The sequence below is a fragment of the Colobus angolensis genome, unplaced genomic scaffold (assembly GCF_000951035.1).
Source record: "Colobus angolensis palliatus isolate OR3802 unplaced genomic scaffold, Cang.pa_1.0 Scaffold69, whole genome shotgun sequence".
Taxonomy (NCBI): Eukaryota; Metazoa; Chordata; class Mammalia; order Primates; family Cercopithecidae; genus Colobus; species Colobus angolensis.
Genome location: NW_012120598.1, coordinates 9,200,244 through 9,219,320, shown reverse-complemented (window position 1 = coordinate 9,219,320; position 19,077 = coordinate 9,200,244). Strand labels below are relative to the sequence as shown.

The 19,077-nt window shown below is 30.8% G+C and overlaps 1 protein-coding gene across 3 annotated transcripts in view; it reads left to right on the top strand.

Annotated features, from left to right (window-relative positions):
• NCAM2 (neural cell adhesion molecule 2) overlaps window positions 1–19,077 on the top strand; it is a 552,904-nt gene that overhangs the window by 491,398 nt on the left and 42,429 nt on the right. For all 3 annotated transcript variants that reach the window (XM_011926523.1, XM_011926524.1, XM_011926525.1), the window contains one exon: window positions 1,033–1,213. In XM_011926523.1, coding sequence (XP_011781913.1) covers window positions 1,033–1,213 — 181 coding nt within the window. The remainder of the gene's footprint in view (window positions 1–1,032; window positions 1,214–19,077) is intronic.

Sequence of the window (19,077 nt, the reverse complement as noted above, 5' to 3'; positions counted from 1 at the left end):
TTAGATACATGAATCCAGAGAAAATGTTTCATTTCCATACAGTTTTTACAGAAACAGTTATATCCTAAAATAGCTGTTATTTGTTTAAGTGGTTATGATCTCTAAGGCCCTGAAATATACAACCTACTCAGTTTTCCTCATTGCTCTCCCAAAAAGCTGACAGAAGCAGCTGCTACCATCCCTTTTGTTATAGAGAGAAGGAAGACAAGCCAGAAAGGTTAAGGAAGGTTTCTGTGTTGAAACTGTTAATGTATGGCCCAACCCAGTAATCGTACTGTTTTAGAAAATTTCATATATAAAATTATATCCATTTATATTTCATTAGTAATTGTAGTCCTAATGGTAATTTTGTCAAATAAAGGGAAATTCAAATGTCATATGGTCAAATTTATATTTTAGAAAAGCAGCGAGATAGTATTTAAGTGTAGAATGTTTGAGAATAGGATGCCATTGTTTTATTTTCTTTTGCTAATGATATATTTAAAACTTAGTAATTTTCTTTGCATATTATTTTCTTATGTCATAAAACATCACAAGTAGTAAAAAATGCCAGTGATAATTTAAATCTATCAATCATATCCAGACTTTATTTCAAGACACTTTATCTTCCCCCAAAAAACCTTTAACAATAGTCCCTGGCAATTCTTTTAAAGGACATATTAAGTTTTTTCTGTATATCATGTTTCATTTTCCCATTCACATAAAGATTAATAATCAACAAAATGGCCAAAAAACAAACTGATATATGTGAAATAAAAAAATCTTAATGGAGGTCAATTGTCAACCACTGAATAAAGGATGAATTACAAAACCACTTTTTGACTAATATAAACATCATATTTTATATAGAAAAATCTTAGAAATAATACTGACTTCATTGACACAGCAACTTCACGTATTCCTGTGCCTATCAAACTTGTTCCAATATCCAAAATAAGTATATTGTTCCAATTCCAATATAAATTATTTTTCTAAAAAGGTGCAACTTTAGTGTATGGATATTTACAAAATGCATTTTTATTGCTTTCACAGAAAGATAAGGAAGACCAATGGCTAGAGAAAAAAGTACAGGGAAATAAAGACCACATCATTTTGGAGCATCTCCAGTGGACCATGGGGTATGAAGTTCAGATTACAGCTGCCAACAGATTGGGATATTCTGAACCGACAGTTTATGAATTCAGCATGCCACCAAAGCCCAACATTATTAAAGGTAAGCAAAACTATATTCTTTTTAGACTGAGCAATAAACATGATACCACCTTTTTATAACCCTTACTGACTCTTCTTATTAATAATTAAAACCAACTGAAATGTAAATTCCAGGTTCTAATTACTAGTGTGACATACCATACACAAAGTTTCTCATCGCTCTTGCCATAGGGTATTGCTTAATTTGCAAATATATTTTGACCCTATTCATAGTTGGAGTGGTGGGGAACGAATGAATAGGAGAACAGAGAGAGTAAGAGTGACTGATGATAGTCAATGTGAAAAGTGTCTATTGAGACCATATGAAAGCTTTACTAAGAAGACAATTTCTCTGCCAATCATGTGGAGACTGGTGCTCCAATTCTTGTTAGATTTGAGCCATCCTATGTCTGACCAAGCAGGTTGATTTTGGAAACATAAAATTAGTCACAAAGAAAGGCAGGAACAGCCACAAATCTAACTCCATAAAGACCTATACCTAGAGTTTTAAGAAGGCTCATAAAATGGAAGAACACTGTAAATCAACTTTTGCAACACGCTGATTAGATTCTGCCATTGATAGGTAACAACGCTTACATTGTTACATCTTAGTATGTTAGTAACATTATGAAAGTTCACAACAGGGATGTGAAACTTTTATTCAGATAAATGCTCTTGAAGTAAAGATAAAAAATTTATTCTGACTCAAAATAACATTTAACTCTGTTCATGAGTTGCCAAATTGTTCATATTTCTACATTTATTTTCCCTGTTATTACTTTTAATATTTTAATTTTATGCAGACATGTACAGATATTTATGTATCTATAGTATATTCTTTATTTGTACATATATGCAGAAAAGAGCAGCATATTAATCCATGAACCAAGATTTATTTGTCTTATTAGAGTATAAGTATAGATATATAATATTTTTGAAACGGGAAAAGAAACAAAACTAGCTAGTTCTAGTTCAATCATGTTATTAAACCCTCTTGTAATTTCAAATTGATGTTAATTTTATACATTATGATTTTGTTATATCATACATCAGTTGTTTAGTAATTGAAAGCAGTTTTATATGACTACTCTTTGAATTAAAAAGTAATTACTATTGGTTATAAGGTTTAAAAGTAATTGATATTAGAGCTTTATATTGCTAATATTAATTCATAAATTCTACCAAATTATAATCTAAAATTAGGAAGTAAAAAGTCTCTGGAAATAACATGGGTATCTTACATTTTAATGATTTTTTTTATTATTTTCAAAGCACTTTTGCATTAATTATCTCATTTTATTCTTAAATCTGAGCTGGATAAGGAAGCATCATTCTCATTTTACAAATATGATTTTAAGAGGTTTAATGACATGTTTGAGGCCAGAAATACTTCTAGTTATATGACAAATCTGATGCCCTTACAAGATAACACATCTAAATAAGAATGACTGAATGTACAATCGAGTTCATTACATCTCTATGCTTGAAACATCCGAAACTACTTCTACAATTGTAATGAGTATGTAAGTAGTAATTACATTTCATGCAAATATCAGGAACATGCTATACATGTTCCCATACTGAGCCAGAGCCTCCTCCAAAGGAAAATTGCAACAGTATACTACAATCTCCCAAATTTTTAATTTAGTGTATATATTTGGAAACATAATGAATTAACTTAATTCATTTAATTTAATAATGCATTAAATTTAATATTATATGAAGTAGATAACATAGATAAAACATAAAATCAAAAAATAGATTTTACACAGATTACTAAATGTTACACCCCCAATAACTCTGCTATCTTTATGAGAAAATGTTGGTCGGGCGCGGTGGCTCACGCCTGTAATTCCAGTACTTTGGGAGGCCAAGGCAGGTGTATCATGAGGTCAGAAGATGGAGACCATCCTGGCTAACACAGTGAAACCCTGTCTCTACTGAAAATACAAAAAATGAGCCGGGCGTGGTGGCGGCACCTGTGGTCCCAGCTACTCGGGAGGCTGAGGCGGGAGAATGGCGGGAACCCGGGAGGCGGAGCTTGCAGTGAGCCGAGATCGCGCCACTGCACTCCAGCCTGGGCGACAGAGCCAGACTCCATCTCAAAATAATAATAATAATAATAATTGTTGATGATAAAAACCAACAATACATATAAACAAAAGGTGGGAAAAGTTAAAAGGTAATAAAAACAGATATGAAGGCACCAAAGTAACCAAGACACGCTGTGATTCATTTCTTCTCTCTCTATATATATATTTTTTTTCAATTTGAGAAGCTCGTGTCCTGAGAGCTTGTAGGCAAGACCTGGAAAGAAAGTGGGAAGAATTCTGGTTTATATTCCCAGATTTGTTTCTGTCACATAACTTGTCAAAGTAACTGTTTCCTCATCTCTAAAATGAGTTTCTTCTGGTTCTGCAATGTTAAGATGTATTTATTTGTTAATTTAAGAATTGTTTATTGGAGTACTTCTTTGTGACAAACGCTTGAATGAGTACAAAGGATTTAAGGATTTATCTGTAAAAAATACAGAACTGACCCCTATCCCCCAAAATCTCCACAATCTATTAGGGAAAGACAGATATTCAACATGAGTTAGAATAACAAATAACTGCAACTAAGAGAGATTTTTTGTAGAAAGTGAGTTTCCAAAGGAAACATGCAGGAATGAACTTTCCAGGGAAAATGTGTTACATGGAAGGTATCTCTGAGACAAGAAAGAGCATGATCTGATCTAGGAGCTGGAAAAGGGATGTCTGGAAGAGAACCTGGAAGTGTGTGACTGAAGATAAGGTCAGAGAGGGAATGCAAACCAGATAATTCAAGGGCTTCTAAAAACATAATTGTAAAACATCTTCCAAAAGAAGTAAATAATTGTAAGCAGAAAAGTTGCATGAAAAGATAGGTATTATAAACATGTTATTATTTCTTATATGGGTAAGAGCAACTGATGGATGAACAGCAGTAGAAAAAAAAAGAGAACGAAAAAATTCCCGACACATTGTAAGTGTAGACTAACCCTCCCTTTGCAATAGATTGGATTCAGTCAGTAATGACTTTTAGGTTCCTTGCTTGAGCACCTAGAGCATTGCTGATATCATTTCTTAAGGTGAAGAATTTTGTAGGAAAAGCAAGATTTGAAGAATAAGGGTCAAACATCAGATCCATTTGGTATTTGTTAAATTTGAAATATCAAATTGTTGGTTAGATATGTGGGCATGGAAATGAGAAGATAACCATGGCTTGGAAACATATCCCATGATGCTGTCAGTGTTAACAGGTGAATGGTATTCGAGTGAGGATAAACCCATCTAAGCAGTGCCTAAAATCTCTGAAGAGGGGTTGATGTCTGTAGTACTCATTTATGTTTGCTAGTAACTAGAAGGGTGATTGGCACAGCATTGATTTCCAAAGAATATTTCTTGAATTACTGAAGAGTAGAAAGAAGTTAAGAACTGAGTCCCAAGGAACTATAATATTACACTGGAAAAAGAAACCAGACCACTCCACCCCCCATCATGAGACTAACACTTTACAGACTTACTGGCAAAACATGAGTGTAGTATCTTGGAAGTTAAAAAAGGGTCATGTTTCAAAAAGAATACATGTAAAGTGTCCAATGCTGCTGAAAGGTGAATGGCACTGAACCAGAACAGATGTGAAGTATCCCTATCACATGCTGCTTTGCTGACCTCATTGGGTGAGAAGTTAGCTACAAGTGGGCAGAGGATTGTATGTGAGGTTAGGGAGTTTAGACTCCATATTTATTTAATGCTTTCAGGAAGTTTTTCTAAGAAGGTGAGCAGAGGTGGGGAAAGGCCAGTGTTAGAAGGTCTTTTATGATGAAAAATGCTAGATGAAACAAATCAAGTAGTCATGGAGAAATCACACCTACAGACACACAGACAAAATCATCTGAGAAGGTAGGAGATGGTATTCACCCGTGAAAACTAAGCAGCTGATACGAAGCCAACACAACTTATCAAAATGGGGAAAATGAAGTATTTATTTTATTTGTAAAAGTGTCACAGATTCGGCAGGGCGCGATGGCTCACACCTATAATCCCAGCACTTTGGGAAGCCCAGGCGGGTGGATCACAAGGTCAGGAGTTTGAGACCAGCCTGGACAACATAGTGAAACCCTGTCTCTAGTAAAAATACAAAAATTAACCGGGCATGGTGACACACGCCTGTAATCCCAGCTACTCAGGAGGCTGAGACAGGAGAATTGCTTGCACCCAGGAGCTGGAGGTTGCAATGAGCCAAGATCATGCCATTGCACTCCAGCCTGGGTGACAGAGCAAGACTCCATCTTGAAAAAAAAAAAAAAGTTATAAAATCATGTCTAATTTACTGTTACTGAGTCCAGCTTGCTAAGGCCTCATGGAAAGTCATATCAGAAACAAACCACAAATTAAGAATTGTTTGATTTAGATCTAGGTTTTGTGAGGCAACTTTAAAGACTGTGATGATGGGGAATTTGGGAACCTTTCAAATCATATGGCATTAATATTATATATTTGCAAAATATGAAAAAAGATCATATAATTTTATATGATTTTATTTTTCATTTTAAAATGAAATGTAATTCAAATGTATTAGAAATAAGTTATCTGTAATAAACTAGCACATCTTAAGTCTTTTCATTTAACTTAGAGAAGATATAGAGTTCAAAGGTTAGTGTGGTTTTAATTTATTTTTGTATTCATGCATTGTAGACTGTCAAAATAAGTTTTCTGGAATTTTGAATTTAAAAACCCATTACTTAAGAAACATGAAACACAAACATGGAGAAAGTGAAGAAATATGCATAAACAATCAAGGCATTCTTGAAGGTCCAGTTGATTAGTTGCATGTTTGTGTTTCATGTTTCTTATTAAATTTCAGTTTTTAATAAAATGTTTTATGTTAGAGGTTCCAAAATTTTGTGCTTTTGAAAGACTTCTGATTTTCTCAGTGAATGCATGGGAATCTAGTTAGTTATTGTAGTAATTCCAATTTCATCCACATTCTTATCAAAGATAGGTATAAAAGTAATCCTGGAATTTAAAAAATACCCTGGTCTGTTCAATCTATAGAGTTCTCAGGTTCTCTTTTCTTTTCAATAAAAATATCTCAAAAGATCCTAAAAAAAAAAAAAAAAAACCCCATTACTTATGTGCATTAGGTATATTTAACTTTTTGCAAACAATAGGCTAAGTCTAGAGAACATTTATTTGTTGGACTAAAGCACTATATTTCTTTTTTTTTCCACCTACTCCCTTTATATTCATATAAAATATTACATTGATAATAATAATTTTTCTTGTAAGTATGCTACTGGAGACTACAATTCTTATTAGTTTATAATTGTTTTTTAAAAATTTTGTAATTATTAATATTTTTCATTTTTTAGTTCTTATTAAAGATGTGCTTATTTTGATTTATATGAAAACAGAGTTTCCGTAATCAATCATGTTCCTTTTTGGAATTTTCATGCAGCATAACTCCATCTTATTTTATAAGGAACAAGAATATTGGGAAACTATAGCAGATTAATTGTTATAAAATGATTACCATATGGATTTCAAGGCTGATAGCATGGCATTTATTGATTTGTTGTATAATTTTAATGACTAAAAATACTACTAAACTGTGGAACTGGATATAATCTACTGTTTAAAAAAAAATCCTTGGAAATAAATAAACTTACTTTGAAAAACATTTTCACCATTTTTTTTGGCCTGCCACATGTTTAATAACATTTGTGTTTAACCAAAAAAGACCTTAGTATCTTTCAGTAATTACTTCCTCTTTTTCCTGAAGACATGTCTAATTTTAATATTGACTATTCAATAGAATTTGATGACAATAATTCTATTCAACATTTTTTATATCCAATGATAAAATAATTCTACCCTCTGGGAACATGTAATGCATACATTATACATACAAAATAGTTGTTTAGATTTAACAAGCTAAAAAAATATATAAATCACCACAAAAAATATTGCTAAAATATTTCAGTTACTTTGTACTTTCATGGGCTTTTAATTTGTGCTTCCAATGAACCATACAGTAAAATTATTTTGATGACCTCCACTCTAGTTTCAAGCACTAAATCTTTCATCACTAGATAATTCAACATGAACAGAAAACAACATTCAAGCACATGGTGAATATGAAAATATTATATTAGGGTTAAATTTATGATTGTTTTAGAATATAAGTTTCAAAATTCTAAAACAATGGTGAAATAGAAGTCCAATTACCTGGGGAAACTTCATCTTAATTCTCTGGAATCTGGAATTTTCAGTCTAACCTAAATACTGATACTACACCTGCAACAGTATTTCTGTAGTTTAGCATGTAATGAAAAAGTAGGTCTAAAAATTTTTTTTGTAATCTTTGGTTCCTAAAATTGTTTTAAAAGAGGTGCAGTGACATTTGTCTGGAGTTTGCCTATGGCCAATAGGTTAATGCTTCTAGCTTCTATGCTTATTGCAAATTTTCATTATGTGAATATGCAATTTTCACTTATATTTGTTAGTAGCTTCTTTATTATTAAAATATAACTGCTTTTATTAAATATATTCTAAGAAATCGTGGTAGAAAAAATTACCATCAACCATTGTAGGATATATTGAGATTATATTAAAAGTAGCTCTGTGAATTCACCAGTAGCACAGAAAAATGACTGGTGACTTTTCCTTTGTTATTTATATTTTCAACTTATAAATGAAAGATATTTACGGGTAAAGGATCAATGACAGAATTAATGTCTGAGTAATCAGAATAAACGTCAATATTGACCTTTGTCTGTTTTTAGTATGTGACAATATATAGAAATGTTTTATACACGATTTTAGCCTTTCTTGGCTTGTATCAAAGTATTTTTTGTAGGTTTGCATTAATTGTTAATGACTTTGTGTAAATCTTGCATTAATTATTTTCTCTTTTTTTCTTTCCTGCTGTCATGTTTTTTCTCTTTTTATTTTCTCGTTTGTAACTCTACTCTTTATTTTCTTAATTATTTCATTCTTATTCTATTTTCAAAAACAATTTTCATCATGCAGATAAATGCTGTGAAGCGAATAAAGGCGAAAATGGAAGCCAGTCATGGCAGCTGAATGCTGCTGGGTTTTCTTTCATTATAGCCATAAGTTTGTCTTGTGTGTTTTAATGTCATTGTTATATCATATGATATATCCTCTTCTGCCCTGAAAATTTTTTTAAAAAGTAATAACAAGGCTAATCTAAAATTATAATAAAATATTTTCTAAGATCCAATTAATTATGCATGTATCTTCACCCATGAACGATTAAGCTTTTTCCCCTTCCCCTTATTGTCAACCTTTTAAGTGGATAATTTGTCAGAAAATCAATGAAGGAGATTCAATCGGGATTGTTATTTCAGCTACCAGTTCACCGCATAACATACTTTATTCTAAAGTTTCCATTAATTCCTAAAGTTGACCTTGTTAAATATCATGTCACTTGTACTTGAAACTTAAACCTTTGCTACATCTCATCTTTCATTATTATTTTGCAAATAATTAAATATCCATGGCCATACTTTGTGAAAATCATAATTTTATTATGTAGAATTGTGGATCACTTCTATTGCTTTTTTACTGTTACTTTTAAGTGTTAAGTTTCCAACTTTATGAACATTTCTAGTATTTCAATGTGTTTACTATTTATATAAAACATAGACATTATATTTTATTAGATGCGTATCCCAATTGTATTGTTTATTTTCCCTTTGTTGAACTAAAATGTCTTAAGGAATAAATGTGAAAGTTTCCTATTTTAAATTTGAATACCAATTAATTTTTTTATATTAAGTGAAAATAGTGTGCAATTTTCCCAGAATGAATATTAAATTAAATTTGAACATGTCTAAAAAGTTACACCCAATTCACTGGATTTAGATTATGTTTTGAGCTGACCTCAAGTCCTGTTGTTCTAACATAGGTAGTTATTTATTACATTTTTCTGGACATCTGAGAGTCAGAATCTTTGCAAGCATTAAAGAGAGAGAAGAAAATATTGTAGACAATCCTTTCAAGAAGTTGAAATCAAGATGGGAAGAAATTGAGATTGGAACTAGATTCCAGATTTCAAAGGAATTTCAATTTGAGGGAGTAGCATGAAGAATGATTTTTGGTTTTTGCAAATTTTCATTATATGAATATGCAATTTTCACTTAAGTAATCTTTACTTAAGTAATTTCAAAACAAGTAAAGAGTGTTTGTGTTTTTCACTTGCAACCACATCTCAACAAGTGACTTTTACTACTTATTGTGGACAATAGGAAGCAACCAGATTTACATATATGCATAAAAGTGACTGTAACATACTCGGTAAATCAAATGATTGGATTCTGGACTTTGTGATTCATTCATCAAAAGCAATTATTTTGTTGAACAGAAATATTTTTCCTGTCTCTTTTTAAAGAGATAGCTACAGAATCTTTTCATATGAGGGCTAGGCCTCCCTTTCATAATAGATTGTCTTTTAACTTATCTTTTCCAAACTCTTAGCTGTCAACTGCTATCCTTTCTTGTAATCTAGTGACAGACCTGTAGACTGCAGAAGCAACCCACCAACCGATAAAACACACTTCTGGCCAGCTGGGCGCGGTGGCTCACGCCTGTAATCCCAGCACTTTGGGAGGCTCAGGCGGGCAGATCACGAGGTCAGGAGATCGAGACCATCCTGGCTAACACGGTGAAACCCCGTCTCTACTAAAAATACAAAAAATTATCAAGGCGTGGTGGCGGCGCCTGTAGTCCCAGCTACTCCTGAGGCTGAGGTAGGAGAATGGTCTGAACCCAGGAGGCGGAGCTTGCAGTGAGCTGAGATCTTGCCACTGCAGTCCAGCCTGGGCAACACAGCGAGACTCCATCTCAAAAAAAAAAACAAAAAAACCCAATTCTGCTTCCCTCCTTTCTCCCTTTCTAAGATAAAACAATATCTCAATTCACACATTATGGAAATATAATCCGTTTATAGGGAAAGTTTTGTTTTTAAATCACCATAGCCAATATTCCATTTATTAAATAACTATCATTGCTTATTAAATTTCTTGATATTTGAGACTGAAGAATTTATGTTGATTACTAATTTGTAGAAAGCGTTGAGAAAAGATTTCTAGTAACACCTCCAGAAATTGTTTTTCACATTCATTATAACCTTATTTGATCTTTCCAATAAATTAGAGACATTTCAGTGAGAATTCATGTAGAAATTATATTGACTTAGGAATGACAAAATTTTTTTTGGAGATCGTGGAATACTTATTTAGCAAGTTAGTGTGAAGATTATTTATCTTGAAGTTTTACATGTCATAACTCAAGGTCACTAAGTGATATAAAGAACATTCAAAGTGAGGTATACACAGAAATAAGATATATCAATTTGGCATTTTGAAAAGATCCTAATATTAAAATTATATTATGTTAGCAGAGTTATATACATTTAAACAGTTGTCCATTAGATTTTAAACATCTAAGTGTGGATCCAGTTTTTAGTCCTTAACTTTTTAAGCAGTCTGTCATTTGGCCAAATGTTTACTCTTAGATGAACACCTCTTTCACTACTCTGAGATATGCATAAATTCTTTTACAAATATTCTCAGAGATGCTAAAATAATAGGCTTTCTGCTTTGCCTTATTTCTATAAGAAATTAAGAAGTACAAAACTAAACAATAAAGCTATTGCATTCCAATCAATGAAACCTTAGACATTTTACATCCTAGCATTTTTAAAAAGTCTTAATAATATGTGTTGCTGAGTTATCTTTTTTATTATCTGAACATTACTGTTGCTATAGGCAACCATAAAAATCAGACAGTTTACTTTTATATTTTAAAAATGAGTTTGTTACTTTTTTGGCCTTACTAGTACTGCATCTGTCTACACATCTAAGTAAATGTGATTACTGGTAAGCAAGACATAAAATTTTAAACTTATTTTAAGTATCTTCTAGCATCATCCAATGCTTTTTTTTCATACAATGGAGTTTTATATAAAATTCTGTCTCTGAAGATGTATACATTTGAACTTCTGTGTTAAGGTGAGTGTAAGATTAGTCATTATATATAATCAGAAATATATGTCTATGTCCAGTGGTGTGTGTATTGTATTGTTCACTGTAAAAATATTCCAAAAGATTGTTTTGACCATATTGTACCAGTTATGAAGCTAGATTGATTTATCTATGCATGATTGCCATTATCTGCATGTAGAATATCAGGATTTTTAAAGTATAGATCTGGATATCTCCTTCTTTCTCCTTCCAATCTCTTCTAGTCCATCTTCTTTCCTCCATTTTACAATCAATGTTACTGGCCTCCCTACCCCAATCAAAACTGTAATTACTTATCAGTTCACAGTAAGACCCACAAGTAACATGTTTCAGATATGCTAACAGTATGCCTAGGAGGTAGCAGTAAATTATTTCCTATAAAATGTATTATTACATGGAAAAACCTTAGATAAGTTGCTATTTTTGTTCATTTCCTTCCTAATACTATAGGTCATTAGGACAGACTAAGTTTAATTTTATAAACTCTATACTCATATTATTTCCAGAAGCATTTTGCAAATGCACATATATGCCTTCTTTACTGGTATACATGAACAAGATTGAAATTAAAATATGTGAACATTTTAAATATGCATATATATAGAAGGGATTAGATTGATGTTTAATATATATGCAATTTTCACTTATATATAGCAAATACATATAAAGACAAATAATTTTATTGCAAATAAATGTGATTTTTAAATATTCAAGTTCTTTTTAAATTAATAAAGTTACAAGTACGCATCATAGTGCACGTTACACACAATAATATGCAATTTGGGTCAATTGGGAAACCATTATAATTTAATTCTAACATTTTCTGTATAAGAATACTCATTCAATATGTTTGATTTAAATTAAGGCTAAAACACAAAAAATTCCAAAGTAGTTTCAACCATGTACAATTAAATTTATGATTAGTCATTTATATTAAATGAAATATACAAGACAGAATTAATCCATGAACTTCTGAATCTGGAGGTATTCTTAGATACATAAAAATAATTTTAAATATTAATATGGTATATTTACACCAATAATGGATAAATAAAACCTTAAAATTACAAATTATTTTAATAATCCAAGATAGATACGGATATCAACACAATGATACGATATATTTGGGTCTAACTTTCAAGAATAATAGCCAGTATTATGCATGATAACCTTTAAGTTTGTAGCAATTAAGAAATATCCCTAGTCATGTAAAATTTTCTTTAAAGGTTTAAATTTGATATTAATATAATATATGCAACATTAAGAGCTTGAAATGATCAATTCTGGTATTATTTACACTAAATATTATCACATATATTTTTGTTTAGCCCTTTTGTATTATGATTTCACTCACTGAATAAGGATAAAGTATAATATTGATCATACCTAAACGTGTAAACTTTATGTTTTTATCGTGATTAATCTACACAAGAGATAACGTAACATCTTTTAAACGATCTTTTAATAAGTCCAATTTAATTACGTTTTCTTTTTTTATTTTAATTTTTATTTATTTACTTATGTATTTATTTTCTTGAGACAAGACTCTTGCTCTGTCTCCCAAACTGGAGTGCAGTGGCCTGATCTCAGCTCACTGGCACCTCCGCCTCCTGTGTACAAGCAATACTCATGCCTTGGCCTACCTAGTAGCTGGGATTACAGGCTTTACAGGCACGCAGTCACCACGCCTGGCTAATTTTTGTATTTTTAGTAGAGACCGGGTTTCACCATGTTGCCCAGGCTGGTCTGGATCTCCTGAACTCAATTAATCCTCCTGCTTCAACGTCCCAACGTGCTGGGATCCCAACAGTGAGCCACTGTGGCCGGCCTAAAGTTTTCACTTTTTTAAAATTTATTTTCTTTTATCCTTGCTTACTTTCTTATAATTCTTTCTTTTTAATTTTCTCCCTCTTTCTCTACTTCTGTCTCTTCCTCCTTTCTCTTTCTTTCCATTTCTCTCTTTTGTTCTCTCTCTCTCCCTCTCTCTCTCTCTGTCTCTTTTATGCTTCCTTTCTAAATTTTTGGCCCTGAATAAATGGAATATATTTCTTCTATTATGTTTCTGTTCAATGTTTGTAAATTTTAAAATCCTAACGTTGTGGTATAGGAATATGTCATAAAAGCTTCAGCAAATCTAATATATTGGAGAGATAGCTGAAATCTGCATATTTCAAATGACTGAATATACAAATATTCTACAAATTGTCTTTAAAATTATTATAATTTAAGTTGAAATTGGTGACAAGGCATTTCCAAATTAATCTCGTGAATAGTATTGTTTAATCATTAATATTTGATAGTTAAACATAATATGCAGAATATATTTCCACAGTAAATTTTAGTACTTAACTAAAGAAAAAAATTAACACTTATTAACTCATTCTCTGACCAATTACCATCTAAATCAGAGTATTATTCTAAAGTTAATATGCTTTGTCTTTTAAATATAAAGTTGTAGTATTCCTTCTATGTGTTATATTTACATAATCCCAATTTTTATCTAAGGAAAACATTCCCTAAGTTTAAATCTAGTTTTATTTTCTTTCAAAATTAGACAAAGATGAGAGTTTAATATCCATGCTCTGTTTTCCAAAAGCCTTTAGTTTTGTTATCTAAAATTAAGGACTCAACAAAGATCTCCTGTAATAATTCAACATATTCCCTGGTTATTAACTAATTTCCAAGGCTAAACTGTCAGTAAATGTTGCACATAGCCTGGAATAGTCTATAACATCTGTATTAGCTAATATTCTGTAAAACCAAAAAAAAAAAAAAAAACTCAAGAAATATAAAAAATAAATATATTTAAGAATTCTATTAGTGTATCTGAGATGGTCTTAACTGCATTTCATCTCCTTTGTTGGTAGACTATTATTTTATCTACTTTTAAAGGATACTTTCATCCAAGTAGAATAAAACTTCATTTTAAGTGTGAACTAATCTAATACTGGTTTTATTGAATTTAGATGTATTGAAAGCTCTGAAACTATGTATGCTTAAGTTAAATTCAGTTATTCTTTTTCATTTCATTTTAGTTAGTAAAAATATGTTACACACGAAAAAGAATGCATAATAATGAGACATAAAACTTCCTTTTCAGAAAATATATTTTTATTTTTATTCTGTATATGTACTGAATAGGGGCCATGACATAAATCTAGCTAGTCTTATTTTTTCCTAAAAAGTAAGCAATTAAAACTACCTTTTTGGATAGTGTACACAATTCATGTACCTCCTTCAAGAATATTTTTCTCTCACATTTTCATTGATGTTATGTATAACGCTTCTGTTTTAAAGTATTTCTGATCATTTTAATTGCATTCGTTTTCATCGTAGCTTATTTTCTTGAAAAAAAGTATGTTATAAGTGTATTGTCCTCAGTATCATCTTATTTAAAACCCTCAACATAATATCCAACACTTTGTGTAATCCTATGCATGTGTTTCATAGTATATTAAATGTCATTTTATTTTCTGTACCTCTGTGTCTCCATTGTTGTAATAAAGAAAACTGAGGAAAAGCTTTGTTATACGTGTTTTCTTTATTACTGGTACAATCTTTTTTGTCCTTGTTGAGTGTTGTCATATCTAACTTGATCAAATTTAACATAAACATTTATTTTGCTTAGGAACAGGTAATAAACTTATACTCATTAAGTTATTCAATTTTTGGATAACCCATACATCATCAGCAGATTCATCACAATTGTATATTATAAAAATAATTTGGTGACAATATCAAACATTGTTACTTCCATTGTAAACTTGTTCTAGTGTCTTCATAAAAACATGAACATAATTAATAATTTCAGTAATGTCAAGATTATTAATTAATCTCCATTGCTAGCAAAAGTCCATAAAGGAAATATAAACACGTAAAGTGATTTTTCTCCAATTCCTTTGGTTCATCCACTATAGTCCTTTCTTTTGTTTTGGACACCAAATGAATAAAGTTGCAGAAAATGATTAACATTCTGTGCTTATCCACTGCAAAGGTATGAAACAAAAATAGTAAGAGTTGAAATTTTGGAATAATACTATAAGTAATATAAAATTATTTAATTAGCTTTTATAGTGTAAAAATAACTTTTGGCATAGATATAAACAGAAAAGTCATATTTTTCTCTTAGAGCAAAATGTTTCATTGCCTGATAAATATAAAATAATGTCAAAATTCAAAAGAGAAAATTATCATTTTCAGGATTTGGATTGTTTTGGAGCATATTTAATTTCTCTTATTCCATGACAGTCCAGTCCGAAATGTATATTCTAAAATAAACATTATTATACACCTTTTGAGACATGCTTGTGTATATTTCAAAATGAAAATTTTAATACAACATATATGTTTTATATATTGTGTAATATTTATACTTCTTTTAAATGATACAATAGTTATAGTAGTTTGAAACATACACCAGAACGGTTGTTTCTTTTTATTATTTTCATTTTTATTTTTCCTGAAGCCCCTTGACAATAGGATGATATCAAATGCAGGGTATCTGGGAATTCTCAGGAATTTTTATGATTATTGTTAGAGTAAATATATATTACTTTATTAATTTTTTATTTATTGTCCTACTATTCTGGGCCATTGTGAAGAAACTAAAGAGATTTGAGAAAATCTGAAGCTATTGTAACCAAACTCTATTATTTTATTATATCAACAAACTGAGGATCAGAAAAAGCAAATAGTCCTCGACATAGTCAAGCAACTTCGATTCTCAGTTTTCCTCCTGTCTGTGTTGTATTACAGTAAATCAAAGTTGGTACCAGTAAATTTCCGGCCTATAAGTTATACGGTCCTATGTCTTAGGCCTAGTTCCTTTGCCATTTTCTTGATTGGATTGTGGAGAGCAACAACAGCAAAAAATCCCTGTGTGTCAGAGGAAAGGCTATGTGTACAGCAACCACAGTTTCTTCCATTAATCACAGTATTTCTATTAGTCAGCTTTTATCTTTCTCACTCAAACTTTTATGTATAGCTGCTTCCCCATGACCAAGGTAAAAAGCACACGTTAAGTTGATGGTTTTCAGTGAATATCAAATTAAATTTTCATCACTTTCTTGTTTTTTACACATATTTTGATAACACCTTACTAAATTATTTATTTACATTGTTGGTAGAGATAGGTAATTTTTAATTAATATAAGATGATATTTTTATTTACTGTCCACTAAAAGTAAGATATTTTCATCTCAATATGCATCCTTTTTATTTTAAGAATTCAAAATAAATAGTTTCAACACTTATAATTTGCATATCAGCTATGTGTTTGTTTCTCTACTGATTTCGTATTTAATATTACAAAGAGAAACAAAATGTTAAAAACAAGTATTCAAGATACAGGACTTTTTCTGTTTAAATGTGGTTCAATAAAAAGTAAATTATCTTCAAATTGGCATTTCTGTTTTAAATAATCCATGAACAACACACCTAAATTTTGCCATTGTTTCTAGAATATAATTTCACAATAGTTGAATGGGATATACCTGTCACACATAATGTGAAATGCAAACTACCCATGGCTCTTGAAAAACATCCTATTTCTTAGTGCATGTTGATAGAAAACATTAAAATTTGTATGGAATTTTTATATAGTAGCCTGTGACTCATGGTTCTGGCAAATGGCTCAGTCATGAAAGAAAGTTTCACTGAGCAGGGAAAAATATTTATCTAAAATAGGCCGTGGTAAGGTTCACTGCTGAGTTCTATTACATAAAAACAGGAAATTAAAAACATTTAAAACACCTATATGAGTTACTTCTCACTTAATGTGTGGAGTTTTTTTAGTTGTTAAAGGACAGAAAAGTAAAAGTTGTTTTTATAGGAGATCCTCAATCAATCTAGGCACAGTAGCCATTTCCACGCAGGTAATAGAGATATCACCATTGCATGTTTTCCCTTTTCAATACACTTTAGTTTTTCAAACACTTTTAGATTTACACCAAGATTGAATGGAAACTAGGGAGGGCTCCCATATACCATCTACCCCAGTCAGGCATAACCTTCCTGATTATCAATATCTCACACCCAAGTGGTACCTGTTACAGTTGATGAACCCACGGTGGCACATTGTAATCACCCAAAGTTTACAGTTTACATTAGGGTGCATACTTGGTGTTGTATATTTTATGGATTTGAATAAATTAATAATGACCTGTATCACCATTTTGGTACCATACAGAATAAATTCACTGTCCTAAGAATCCTCTGTGTTCCATCTATTCCTCCCTCCTTTCTCCACTAGTTCCTGGCAATCACTGATCTTTTTACTATTTCCTAGGTTTGCCTTTTCCAGAATGTCACTTGGTCGCCATTTTCTATTATGTAATCTTTGCAAATTGACTTCTTTCAATTAGTAATGTGCATTTAAGTTTTCTACATGTCTTTTCATAGTTTGATAGCTGATAGCATAAAATATCTTAATTTAGATGTATTATATAATAGTAGACATTTATAGGGAACCCTACATGTTTAAAATATGTAGTTTTAATAATGTGGAATTGATGTTTTTCGTATAGCTCTAAGCAGAAATTGAAATATCTAAGATAGCATACAGTGAGTATCTCAAACTGAAAACTGTAAACATCTTAATATATTACCATAGATTCCAAGAAAAATAATAATACATATCTTCTATGTATTTGCCCACATTATTCATTTATTCTGTTTCATGTTTAGAAAACTTAGAAGTTTTATAAATAGGAATCGTATATTGGAGAAAATTAAACAATTGGGACTTTCAAAAACAAATTATAAAATATCAACTGGAGTATAATCATATAGAGATATGTTTCAATTTTGTAGTATAGTCTAAGAAAATAATTGTCTGTACAATGAAAATATATTTTTCATTTTCTATATATGGAGCAGCCTTTCAATGTTGACAGAAAAATAAAATTGGTCAGGTAGGGGATTAAACAAAGAACTAAATATAAAATTATTCAGTTCTTTTATACTAGCTAATACATGTTTGGGTCATATTCATGCAAATCTTTGAAGCTGCCTTTTCTACTAATCAATAAAAACACTCGTTGTTTTATAGCAAACAAATTGCATCCATCAAAGTCAACCAGACATATAACCAAATTTAAACAGTATATGGAAAAGTTTAGAGTTAGTGAGATATAGTAAACATCAAACGGAGCAATTCAAATGGATAGCTAAAGAACACAAAAGATATTTTATATGCTCTTTTATGCCATGTTTGGTGAGCTTTGTGCCAAAATGATCTCAGTTCCAACATACATAATAATTTGAAATGTCAGTGTAGTTAAGATAATAGATATTTTGTTGTGCAAGGACTTTAGATATTTTATAATTCGTCATGGTTTACAGTTGTACCAGATTTATTAAAAGGATATTTTAAAATATTTATTTCTAAAATTTTTAGTACTTTGTAATATTTATCACAAAAGAGCTGTTATGAACGAATTTGTTTTAGCCAATTTTTTTTCAAAATAAGCACAGCTCATTTTCATTCTTTTTGTTATGTTGAAATCTGTTAAAGGATAACAAGAATTTGACAGGTTCTCATCAACATTTCTGTACCAGCATAATAACTTTATATTTAAGCGGCTCACTTGTTACATAAGATTGTTCTAAAAAGATAGTTAAAACTGTAAGAGGGATTCTGTAGATATTTTAAAAAGCAGGGTGACCATGGTGGACTAATTAAAACACCATTCCAAAAAAATATATAGAATAGTTATACATAACTGTAAGAGGGATTCTGTAGATATTTTAAAAAGCAGGGTGACCATGGTGGACTAATTAAAACACCATTCCAAAAAAATATATAGAATAGTTAT